We start from the raw sequence: 13,392 nt of genomic DNA, 5'->3' as shown, positions 1-13,392 counted from the left end.
ACTGTATGAAATAATTCATTAATAAACGTTGTCTCCCTCAAATATCAGTGTTCTCATCTGACCCGATAATTTTTTTTTTAAAAACCTGTCGACTCAGACTGACCAAAGTCGTCATCCAGCAGATTCAGCAAGCACACAATCATGAAGTAATTTCATGGGGTAAAGGTGGAGTACAAAGAAAATTGGTGTTAAAGTCATGTAGCCCCCAAATTAAGAAAGTGCTACTAACTATACTTAAAAAATACCTGCAAAAAAACTATCATGTAAAAACTACCATGTAAAACCACAAAAGTCACAGGCCAGTTCAGAAATGTCTTTGTTTAATGGCATGTGCATATGACATGTTACAGGTGGAAAACCTTGCACTGATACAAACTCTTACGGTTTGTATACATTTCTGTGAACAGCAATGAAAGGAACAAACCCTTGCGATCTTTGAAGACAATTTCACATTATATACTGTAACACAGTTTAGTACTGTACTTGTTGACATTTGTTGTTAATATTTTACACATACATTTACAGTTATAAGTTCCCAAATGAGGTCCATTAGGTGGCACAAGCCAGCTGAAAAGGCCAAATAATTTTCTAGTTTGAATTCCCAAAAAATAAATGCCTTAACAAATATCTTTAAAACCATTGAAAGACTGAGTATAATAAAATAAATGTAAACAAAAGTAAATTATTCCCTTCACAAAGAAAAGGATGACATGCAAACTTCACAAAAAATGACAACTCTGAAACCAAGTATAACAAGTGTGAAATGTTTTCGTAGTTGTGCAATGAAGTGCTACACATAACCAATGTGACATGGATTTAAACCTCAACCGTTATTTACTCCTAAAATTATTGCTTTCTGTTTTTTAAACAGTACAACCTTTTGCTAATGTTGTCTTTCGTTACACAAATCAAATAACCTTATTGGCTAGAATAAATATAACTTCCTTTATCATTTCTGATTTGTACAACTTTGGTACAACTTGCATAGCAGATTGACATAATGTAACCATATATAACTCAAGACGCTTACATTCCCTTCATCTCTTGTGTGTTTTGCTCACTACCGTCATCACGTCTTTTTGTTATCTGACTTCTTTTGCCTCCACATAAATCATCCTAATACAGAATCCCTTTAGAAATAACATCTTAAGATCCATGGCTAAATCAAAAATAATAATCCCTTTGTGCCCAGATAGCCTGCCAAGCAATCTCAGTTACAAGATTTTTTGCTTATTAAAAACTTGGGCCAAGTGAACTGTATAAGGCCTCTGTAGTTCTACCATGGCAAAGATACATGTAAGTAAATGGACTGTTAAAGCACTCACTGACCTGAAAGAGAAAAAACATATTTAAGCGTTTACATTGCCACATTTAGCCAGCGCAGAGGTATGCTCACATGAAACAGAGACTTAAAGGTAAAGTCTGCAATTCCGACGAAAGGTTGTTGATGGAATTGTTTATGGCTTTTTTTTAGTGCATACACAGAAGGGACAGCCAGCGAACCAGAGTAGCAATTCGCTGAATGTGGCTGGAAGTAAACTGGATTTGAATCGTGGACCCCCACCTTTAACAGAATACAAAGGGAAGAGTGAAAAACTAGCACCATGATGTATTATAGGAACTACAGGAGCTGCCAATACAGGGCTACTGGTGTTACTTCTTACTGGCAAAAAGTCTTAATGAACTTTCCCAGCAGTCAACAGTATGTCATTAATCTCACACTAAGATGTTAATGTTAACATATGATTATTTATTTTACATTTGGTGTCATTAGGGATGCACTGATCAATATACCAGTAACAGGTATCAGGGCGATTCTGTGCTAATATAATTCTCAGATACCACGCACCTATACCACTTCCTGGTAACATTACGTTAAACTCAAGGCAGCTTTTCGAAGGAGTTCTGTCATCAGAAACAGAAATTAATATAACACCAGCAAAGGCAAATGATTAAGTACTTCGTATCAGCAAGTACACAAATGTAAGTACTCCCACTCTGTCTGAAAAGTGGTATCATTGCATCCCTTGTTTTCATGTTTCACATTTTGGCTTACAGTTTCTTGAGTACTATCTGGTTCCAGCTGATAACAACATTCCTTAGTTGTTAGCAAAGTTTTCCTCATTACTACAAAACATAATATGACAGATCCATTTTCTTAGACATTAATGTTAAACCAGGTATTGCCTTGGTCCACCGAATGAAACAAGCATTATTTCCCCCGACAACTGCATAGCTGGTACTGTCTGACTTTATCAAATGCAAGGGCCAAAGGTTTCGAAAGGGTCTAAAATACAACTCCATGCACCATTCAAACTATCATACATGGGTGATGCTTCCACGTCAGCATATTGCTTGACTCCTGATACTCCTGACACCCGGTATTGTATCACCAGGATACCTGAGTTTAATGATAACAGCGATTACAGTAGAAGCATTCCTACCCTTGGTTGGCGTACAGCCCAACCAACAGACAAGTATACCAATTCTCTAGCTACAAACATTCATGTCCTCACTAAACAGTAACTATATAATGGATGGCTCTCAATTCAGCATACTAGCATGTTGATTCTCTAACAGACATTCAATATGTTTACTACAAACTACTCCACTAAAACAACTTTAAAAGTTTAATCTGACACCTTGATGTTGAGACTGTGAGGTGCATGGTGGGACAAGCAGACAAAATGGTGGATAGGAGGAGGGACTGCATGGCTTTGTGCTTCACAGTGAGGTTTCCTCGACTTGAGAAGGCGTTTAGAAAGTAGCCCTTGCTGGAGGCCAGGCCAGGGCAGGGTTCAGGGAATCAGGGGTGAACGGTTTTGCCTCCAACAGAGTTCCCTCAGCAGGGGTGGGGGGTTTACTCGTGCTTCTCCCCACCCCCGTACACCTTCCGGAGGCTAGAGTCCAGCATGAAGTCTACGGATCTGTTGGCGGGTACAACAAAAGTCAGGTACAGCTCAGCATCCAAACACTTCATTCCAATGTCTCCATCACTGCCAAACACATAGACTACAGGCATGCTTTCAAAAACACTCACCAAATGTTACCTAATCTTCATAAATAAGGTATGTATACTTGGTCATCTGTCAAATGTAACTGCACAAATAATGTTCATAAATAATGCATGTCTATACGTATAAGTGTATGTGGTCACTTTTTGTTTACTTGGAAGCTCAGTCCAGTTGGGAATACGGCGTCAAAAATGTTAACTAAATGTCAAACAGTAAATTTGAGTGACAGTAACAGTTGGTGGCTCATGGAACAGACTGCTTGTGAAAGACGGCATGACTACCAAGGGCTTAGCTATGAGGTCACATAAATAAATGGATTCATGACCTAATGTTCATTTTACTTCAGTTTAGAAACTAAAATAGAAGTAGTAAGTAAAGAGTAGTAAAATGTATGTAATAAATACAAAATCTGCATATGAGGAAATACATATTCATGATAACATACATAGACCCAAGCAGCTTCCATTCTATCTCTCTCTATCTTTCTGACAACCCATGTTTATGTTCAGTCACAGACACACACATGACTACATAAAAACACAAAAAACACCAACACACTGACCTGTCGATAGGTTTGATAATAAAAGGGATGGTGGAGAGGCCGATGGCGGTGGTGGTCCATTTGCGCACAGGCAAAGGCCAGCGTGTGGCCCTGCCCAGCAGGTAGAGCGAAGCAGCGCACACCCGGTTGATGGTGAAGCCTGGGATGGCTACGGAGGCCAGAGCCTGCCAGATGAAGGTGTCCACCATCGCTACGCCAACCCGTGTCGTCTTCCCAGGGTTGTCCCCATGTGCCTGGGCAAAATGAAACCATGAGCCACATCACTACAGGTAAAGAGCATTCCATTTGATTCAATTTGCAGTGCACCTGACAAAGCGCCATAGTCGCTATTTTTGTATTACTAATTGGGTAGTTCTGAGGACACTGACAGGGGGAAGTTTTTCCTTCTGCTTGTTTCCATTGCCTGAGCTCAAGGGCAACGACTTCTGGGCAAACACCATGTGACATTGAGAAATTTGACACTGTCAAGCGTCATGGCAGTTCAGCGTGTTTCCGTGACACATAGCAAAAAAAGCAAATGTGATGACGTGCAACATCGGGTTAGTCTTCAGGCCATCACACGTTCACAGAGATGGGTGGTAACAGAATAACAATTAAATAAACAACAACAATCAAGGGTCATTGGCTTAGCAGGTGACAAAATTAGCTCTCTCACGCAAGCATACTCACAACAGCAGCCTTTTTGCCCTTGTCCACCGCATCAGCCGAGACGTATACCGTGGCAACAGCGTAGCTGGCCCACACCACACTCGGGGGCACCAGGGCTCGGAAGGCCTCTCCCACCTCGTTGGCATAGCCTGCGGGGCACACGGCACACCAGTGTAAGAAATGAGGGCAATTAAAAAACCCTTACCAAAATAATGACCTCACTGTTGTTTACAGCCTCTCTGAACAATTTAGATGCCACCCCCCCAACCCCCATTCACCATGTCTCCACCAACCACCTCTGTAAGGCAGGACTCAGATGCTGGCACCAAAATATATCAAACTAATAATTCAAATTTCCGCCCACGAGCTGAAGGCGCTGCGTACAGGGGGACAGCAACAATGAGGCTATATTATACATGCTATTATATTCAGACAAATTAATAAAAGCAATAACCCTGCTGACACATCTCCTTACTGAAAGTGGGCCAGGGCCTTTAATAATGCTACACCACAGTTGATCTCACACAGACAGCTTGACTAATAAAGTGCACAGGCAGTTGTATGTGTGTGTGTGTGTGTGTGTGAGTGTGTGGGTGGGTGGGTGGGGGAATATGTGCAGTCCTTAGGCTTGGACTGCACTGCCATCCTTCTGCCAACCATGTAAACACAGGACATGTGTAAAGATTAGGTTTTATATTAAATGTAAGGTTTTATATTTTATAGGTTTTATATTAAATGTAATACATAATGCAAGGAAGGGGGGCAGGAGACAATCATTCATTCAAATGCTATTCCATCAAACAAATATTTTCTACATGACTTAAAAATGGCTATGGTAAAAACATCTGCCAAATACGTAAATGTAAATGTATCATTTCTTTATCTTCAGAAATGCAAATAAAGCCTTTTCATCTGCTGAACTTCTTATCTGAAAACTCAATAGGCAGTCTGCATGGGCAATTTGTGAACATGATAAAAGACAGACAATGCAGTGCAAAACATGTCACAACGTTTTCCATATTTGTTCTTGGCTTCCAAGATGGATTTAAGTATGCCATACATTACAGCCTTAAAACCTTTACACATTACATTCATGTGACGAGAGTTTTTTATTATTATTACAAGTATGCCAAGGAGGTTATGTTGTCGTTCTCGTTTGATTGTCTCTCTGTTTGTTTGTTCGTCTGTCAGCAAGATTACTGAAAAACTAACAGGACGATTTTCATGAAACTTAGCAGAGGGGTGTAGAATGGATAAAGGAAGGACCAATTACATTTTGGACCAGATAACGTGTAGATTTTGCATTAGATTTAGTTCAGTTGCTGAGCGGTGTTGAGTGCGCTACTTTAGAAAGCCACGGTCAAGAATCACCCTGAGTTTTTGAAACAGTAACTCGTGGAATTCTTGAGCGCAGGGTACTGCATGTGTGTGTGGATGGACCCAGCTGCCCTCAGCTTTCAAATTAGTCACAGTGTGCAGTCACCTTGAGCCACTGTCCAGCATGTCGATACATTCACAACCTAGGCTCGCTAGTAGTCATCGACCACAACTAATTTGCCAAACAGCCCAATGATGGCCTTACTACAATAGTTCATCTTAACTAACAGCAATCCCAGTGAGTTTGTAGGCGTACTAGGTGTTCCTATCGCATTTGCTGACATTAGTGAGCATGCTTGTGCCCTGGTTTAAGCCTTAGTAATGTCTGACTGCGTTACGTCCTTCACATTTGATGATTATGATTTGAGCATTGTAATCGTATCTGACAGCATCCGTAACTGAAGCTAACGTTATCCGTTTCACCTCAACATGAACAGCACACCAAAATACCAACACTGATTTGATTCATTGGGGTGTGTGCCAGTTTATAAATGTATCCCTATTTATTAAAACAGGGCATGGGCGTTCCCTCGGTTGAATGACTCAACCATGCCAAGTTAGGACAGCTAACTTAGCTTAGGAGCTAGCCAAGTAAACTGGGCAATCGATAGAGACATATCGCTAACGACACTGTAACTTCTTTAGACACACGTTAGATTGTGTCACTCAGTGCCCTTACCAGTCATAATGGAACGGTTATTATTCTTAACGGCTGTTAACGGCTGCTAACCATAACCGAGTACCAAGGATACTATGACCCTATCGTAACATGATCTTTTTTTTTTTTTTTAGATCGAATAACTGAAGGCTAGCTACGATAACATCAAATCACACCTTACCCAGAAAGCGAACCCATGTGTCGCGATAAATATCAACTTCTTTGCTTGTTAGCTCTGGTGGTGCCTCCATAGTCCTTATCCCATAACCTGTTAAAGATCAATGTGTGGGAATCTAACGTGATTGGATAATAGCCCAGGCAGGTTCAGCTGGGCTCAATGCAGCATGTTTTGAGGGTACATCTATGTGTTACTATATGAGTTGAAAAGGGAAGAATAACCATACATCAGACAACTAAACTGTAACTGTATGACATCATTGTCACTTAATTCATAATTATTCTATTCCTGTGTAATGTTTATCGAATTCACAAAATGATTGTAGGCGGTTTTAAATCTCAGATGGCCCCTTGATTTGCAGATAATCCCTTGATGTAATCTAGGGACAACACACGCATGTACTACCGGAAGTGAACGTTCTATACATTTGGTTCTATGCTGTGTCAACCTGTACTACCTATGGTGTAAGACATTTTAGAAAAAGACTGACATGATAACCATCACACTTTCCAATTTTTTTTTTCCCTATAATATTCATCCGAGTATATAAGTGTTCCTATTATTTGCCAGGGGGAGTAAATGCTAGAACATCTCTTTACTGACGTGCAAGAAGACCAATGAAAATGCGCCATGTACCTACACCAGCCAATCACATCCATTAGGAGAGTGCTAGTCCGTGGGAGGGGGAAACGATAGCTGACCCGGTGAGAAACATCGAAGCACGGAAGGGATCCGAGTCGGAATTTGCAGACACTATCAAGCAAACATGATGCGCTGGATACATTTGACACTTGCCTTGATTGCGAGTCCTTGCTTTTCGGACGATGGTCATGAAATGGAGGAGTTTCTCAAAAGAGAGTATTCTCTGTCGAAACCATACCAAGGTAGCTAAACTGTAACCAGTAGCCTGTCAAGTCATATGCATACCCGTTCGATTTACATGTATCCTCTGTTGCAGTATTTTTTAAATAGGTTCATCTGTGTCATAATGTTCAGTTAATATTCAAAATGTTATTTATTCGTTTTTAATTGCAGTTCCATCGTTTTTGAGAACAGCTGATGTAGACTAGGCTACTTATTATAAGCAGACGTGCCAGATGCAGACTGTGACTTATCCTGACATCCACACAAAAACAGTACCCGCTTAGTCCAAATGGGTGCAACTTTGTTGTAAAGCATAAGTCAGTAGTTACACATTGGGATACGTTTTTAAAAATACCATTCTACATTTCTGTTCTTGTTCCTTCACTAAGGTATTGGATCAGCCAGCTCTTCTCACTGGGAACTAATGGGAGACGCTATGGTAACACTCGACCAGGTGCGCCTTACACCAGACATGCAGAGCAAACAGGGGGCGGTCTGGAGCCGTTTGGTGAGTAGTTACTCTTCATACATGTTCGGCAAACCTAATTTAGCACACTTGTGTACTTAAGATGGTAAGTTGCGAAGCTATAAACATGCAGGAAGGAAGGAAGAGAAGGTGTCCTCTCTTTTTGATGCTCATAATCAATTGATTTCACAGCCTTGTCACCTCAATGACTGGGAGCTCCAAGTACACTTCAAGATCCATGGCCAGGGCAAAAAGAACCTCAATGGTGATGGCATGGCCATTTGGTATGCGAAAGAACGTATGGATGCAGGTATGATGACATAGATACTCCCTTCACAAGACACAATGCAAAATATTAGCATGATAACAATGACATACATGTGAAATGTTTGTTTGTTTCATTGCAGGCCCTGTGTTTGGCAATAAAGATAACTTCACAGGGCTTGGGGTTTTTGTTGACACATACCCAAATGAGGAGAAGTACCTGGAGGTATGGATTTCTTCTCTATTCTGTTACTCAGAACATTAAAAGAACATTGTGGCATACCTTGTTTCAGATAGTAAATTGTGTAGACATAGACAGACATGTGTAAAGGATCCATTGTGTTGTTTTGTTGCACCCCTTTCGGAACTAGGCGCAGAAGAAGAGGTACACCCCTCGCTCCGAGGTACTACACCCCACCCCAGAAGACAGCATGCAATCCCATACCTCTCATCCACTTTACTTGCACCCAATTCTTTTTCATCAGCTTCTCACTGGCGCCAGTTTCATGCTGAATGCAGTCACTGTTTGCATGAGAATACCTCCATTCTACATGTTTAGGCTGATTGTCACATTTGTGGTCTGCCTGCGTCTTTTATGCTTTGCTTCCAACTGGAAGTAAGTGGCTGCAGGTTGCTAATTGTATAATAGGACACCTGATCATGGTCCAGATTCCGTATTGACAATAATTAGATGGAGAAATTTCAGTTTTGTTTAAAACCAGCACTATAGTGTGTTGTTCATGAAAAATAATGCAGGATCAATTGGTAAATGTATACATGCAGAATTATAAAAATGTTCATACATGCTATAGATGTACAGTACCTCTTCACACTGCAAGGCTCTGTCACAAAGCATAACAGTCTTGGTGTCCATTATCAATTTTAGTAAACCATAACATAAAATCAGTATTATTGATATCTGTCCTATTTTTTTACCAGCGAATTTTCCCATATGTGATAGCGATGATTGGGAACGGGACCATAGGTTATGACCATGAGAGGGACGGACGTCCCACAGAACTAGGTGGCTGCAACGCTATGGTGCGCAATCTCAAACACGACACCTTCATCTTCATCAGATACGTGCGCCGCAGGCTAACGGTATGGGACTTCTTAAGCCATCTCAGAGCACCAGAGCACACTCACACTCTAAGTTAAACATTACTCCATTTAAGTTAGAATTATACTTTCATAAAAATACCCACTAGTGTTCCATTTATACACCACACCTACATTTTTTTATGGATTTGCCAGATTTTTGACTCCGTTTAACTGTGGGATTATGAACGCAAACATACACATACATTGAAATGTGTCAGTAACACATTGACTGTATTGATAATTGCTTTTTTAATCTTGTGCGGAAGATCATGATTGATATTGATGGTCAGCATGAGTGGAGGGACTGCCTGGACATTCCGGGGGTGCGGTTGCCACAGGGCTACTATTTTGGGGCATCAGCCCTTACCGGAGACCTGTCAGGTACCTCACACCCTCTGGGTCTGACATGCATGAACATACAGTATGTCTGTTAGGGAATAGTGCCATCAATTAATACTCATGACTCACAAGAGATTTGGAACTATAAAGACACAATGACATGAGATTTCTTATTTCTATCCCTCTGTCTTAAATCTGTATTTTTTGCATTAGGTTACATTGTGGATTTGAACATTTTGAAGTTATAAGTAAATAAGCTGTGTGAAATACATGGAAATGGAAATGACTTCAGAAACACATAATACTGTAGGTGCTCAGTCTAAAGGCAGGTTGTAAAACACTCTAGTGCACTTTTCCTTAAAGGTTGCTGAGGGCTGCATTTCCTAACCTTACAATCTCTTTATAATTTATTGTTCATGAATGCTGCTAGTGGTTAGCATATGTAACAGAAGTGCATATCTTGTTTGCAGACAACCATGACCTGATTTCTTTGAAGCTGTATCAGCTGACAGTATTGCGCAGTAAACTGGAGGAAGAGGAGGAGGAGGAAGAGATCAAGGTTCCCAGTGTGGACAATGTGGACCTCCTGAAACGTATGTATTCTATAGAGCCTATCTACTGATGTGTGAATAAGTGTCTGTCCTTCAGGGCCCTGTAAGTAAAAGTGCAAAAGATGTTAGCGGACAGTCTTGAGGAGAACAGTTGGGGCGTTGTTGCATTGGACTAAGGAGAGGAGGCTTTTCAATGAGCTTTGTAAATTTTGTGTAGGTAAGAGTTGTCTTAGTGAGTATTTGGCCATTATGCGCTCATTCTCTTAAAGTTGCGATTAAGGTATTTGGCAGATGCTTTTGTCCAAAGCGACTTCTAGAACCAGAAAAGTAGTTAATTATACCTACTATGAAGGCATAAACTAAAACTGCACAAAACGTGGGTGTTATAATTGATGACCAACTTAAATGATATGAGCATGTGGCTTCTGTCTCAAGGTCTTGTAAGTTCACACTCTATAATATTCGGAAGATCAGACCCTATCACACACAATATGCTACAGAAGGTCTTGTGCAGGCCCTTGATATTTATATACTAGACTAGACTTCAGAATGCAGTGGCATGTTTAGTCTTTGATCAGCCAAAGAGGACACATGGAACTCCTGCTGGTCACCCTTCACTGGCTTCCTGTAGCTGCTAGAATTACATTTGAGTCCCTCACTCTTGCATATAGGACGGCCACTGGATCAGCACCAGCATATTTTAACGGCATGATTCACCGCTATTCACCCTCTTGACCACTTCTCTCCTCTGATGAACGTCTGTTGTCTTTGCCTTCTCTCTGTAGCAGGAGATTACAGTGAAGACTCTCTTCATTCCTGACACCTCACTTAGCTAGTGCTGTCTATTCCAGAAATGTTTTTTAAACACCATTTGTTTAAATTAGTTAATTTAGTCCAGTTAGTTCATTTTTTTAGGCATATTTCATAAATATAACGATAGTTTTGCTATTTAGTATTATTATGATTATTAGTAATTCAATTGATTGTCTTTTTCTTTAAATGCTTTTGCTTTAATGTTTTGTATGTCAGTTTGGACAAAAACATCTACTTAATACTGCAACTGTAACTATAATCCACACAATAATAATAACTGACACTTCTGTCCTTCTCATTCACCATTGACAGCCTATTTCACTGAGGAAGGGATGAGCGGGATAGCCATCTTCTTTACGGCTCTCTTTTCCATGTTGGGTCTCTTTCTGCTAATTGTGATAAGCCTGGTTGTCTACAGTCACTGGACGGAGAGCCGAAAAAAGCGTTTCTACTGAGGGAGAAGTGGCCGCATTAAACTCAATCTTTTATACACAGAAGCGTTACAGATTGTAAGGAAACAAAACTCTATCCTGGAATATTTCCATCACAGTGACAACTCCAAAATCCCACCGCTGGCACCAATGGATGGGGGGGTCAAAGGTCCTTTTCTTTCTTCTTTTAACTCAACAGAAGACACTGACACATGCCTTCAATCAAAAGACACTTTTATGACCTAAGGTTCCTCTACTACCCCCATTCACCCTTGCGAAGTTCCCCACTGAAGGACACCAGAAATCAGGTGGTTATTGCCATCTTCCTGCAGTTCTTGGCACTGATCTCAGTGATTAGAGTGCAGTGTAGCTGAAACGTTTATTGTGAGTTCCTAGAGTGCCTAGACTGATTCGAGGTGTTGCAAGATGTGTCTTCTCAAAAATGGTGTGGCTATGTAATTGATTAGGCCCCTGAAGTTCACCTCAACCATGAAATCCATCGTGTGTTGCACTGATGACTGAAATGCCCTGTATGCCGCGTTTAAGGCTATGCGCTGCGAAGCTACAAAATATGCCACTGACTGAATCGATTATGCTGTTAGCGAAAAAGGGCCTGCCCTACCCCTAAAGCAAAGTCATTCTCCATGATAGCAGTTCTGTGAAATCGATGGAAATGTTGTAGTTCTAAGACAATTGCTCCCTTGTTTTGTGTTTTATTTAATTTATAATGCAACAGAAGCTCCTGAAACTGAATGTGATCATGCATGAAGATCAAGTTTTTAAACACTATTTCACATTTTCCAGAATAGACCAATTAAAAAAATAATGTTTATGACTGTATGAATGAGCACTGAAAAAAAAAAGACATTCATTCTTGAGTATAAAGGATGAGCTATCCAGCAAGGAGAATATTTTGTCTTAAAGGCACCCAGTGGAACTTTAGAGGCTTAAAAATAAACATTTAATTTCTAGTCTTTTTTAAACGTAGTAAGTTTCAATAACTCCATACCATCACATATCGACATTCAAGGAGAAAAGATGAGACGTCGTCGTGTGGTGAGAACTGATAGAAAATCGATAACAACAACAATCGACACCATTTTTCTTTATTTTTTGTAACCTACAATAAATACAGCAGGCTTCCAGTCAATGGAAAAATGGCCTCTCCCCACCGGCGATTGTTGTTGTTTACGATTTTCTATCAGTTCTCACCACACGACGACGTCTCATCTTTGCTCCTTGAATGAGGATATGTAATGGTATGGAGTTATTGAAACTTACTACGTGTAAAAAAGACTAGTAATTGAATGTTTATTTTTCATTGAATGTTTACATAAAGTTGCACTGGGTGCCTTTAAGTAGAAAGCTGTTTGTAAGTGACCTTCATCATGTTTTTATTGCGAGCCATTTTACTGAATTTGTTTTCTGCACATTGCAACCTCATGGAGGAGGGCTGATGAGGGGTTTGACTCAGCAGAAGGATTGAGCTCTGCTGTCCTCCCCTTTCTCATATGTGAGAGTTATGTTTATGCCAGTCACTTTCTGTTTGTCTTCTCTCCCAAAGGTCTGCCTAGCTTGGTACAAGTTTGGTGCTGTGATATGACAAACAGTGTGGTACTAAATGGAGAGCAGGATTTTGGGATAGTATCCCACAATGCTAGAGCACACTGTTGAGTGGGGAAATAATTTCTCACTACACATAATTGTTTACAAGCCTTATATTTATGTATATTTATTTATTGATGTATTTTATTTATTTATTTACATTAATCTGCAATTAAAAGTGTGTCTGCTTGGTGTGTTTCCCCTATGGCCATTATCAATTAACCTAATAAAATTGATACCTTTTGTGCTCCATTAACACAAGTGTGTTGTTTTGAGGGGTTGTGACGGTTTTTTAAATGGGCATATCTGAAGTCATTCTTTCCTCTAGCCACATGAGGGCAGCATTTCCATGTGTTTCTGGAAACCAAACCAGAGCTGGTTTATACTGAATAATTCAGTGCGATAGATCTCAAGGCGAGTCTTCATGATGGCTTCTTGATCAGCTGCTAAACAAGATGTCTGAACCCAGAAAGGAGGGAGTATGTAAATAATACAATTCCTAAAGCGCTGAGTCATGAACA

General features: G+C 40.3%; 2 protein-coding genes across 2 annotated transcripts; one reads left to right on the top strand and one right to left on the bottom strand.

Moving 5' to 3' along the window:
• Nucleotides 1–299: 299 nt before the first annotated feature.
• mtfp1 (mitochondrial fission process 1) lies at nucleotides 300–6,576 on the bottom strand. The gene is made up of 4 exons (XM_080847784.1): nucleotides 6,441–6,576; nucleotides 4,246–4,373; nucleotides 3,577–3,809; nucleotides 300–2,927 (listed from the first exon to the last, which is right to left on the bottom strand). The coding sequence occupies exons 1-4, from the start codon at nucleotides 6,508–6,510 to the stop codon at nucleotides 2,861–2,863; spliced, it is 498 nt and encodes a 165-aa protein (XP_080703910.1). The 5' UTR covers nucleotides 6,511–6,576; the 3' UTR covers nucleotides 300–2,860.
• A 613-nt stretch (nucleotides 6,577–7,189) lies between these two features.
• On the top strand, nucleotides 7,190–12,249 carry lman2la (lectin, mannose-binding 2-like a). Its single transcript, XM_080848155.1, has 9 exons — nucleotides 7,190–7,321; nucleotides 7,691–7,809; nucleotides 7,960–8,077; nucleotides 8,175–8,257; nucleotides 8,403–8,435; nucleotides 8,971–9,132; nucleotides 9,399–9,513; nucleotides 9,942–10,064; nucleotides 11,148–12,249. Exons 1-9 carry the CDS (start codon nucleotides 7,204–7,206, stop codon nucleotides 11,288–11,290), a joined length of 1,014 nt encoding a protein of 337 aa, XP_080704281.1. The 5' UTR covers nucleotides 7,190–7,203; the 3' UTR covers nucleotides 11,291–12,249.
• Nucleotides 12,250–13,392: the final 1,143 nt, after the last annotated feature.

This window comes from Sprattus sprattus (genome assembly GCF_963457725.1).
Source record: "Sprattus sprattus genome assembly, chromosome: 11".
In the NCBI taxonomy this organism is placed as follows: domain Eukaryota; kingdom Metazoa; phylum Chordata; class Actinopteri; order Clupeiformes; family Clupeidae; genus Sprattus; species Sprattus sprattus.
This window is presented reverse-complemented; position numbering and strand designations above follow the sequence as displayed.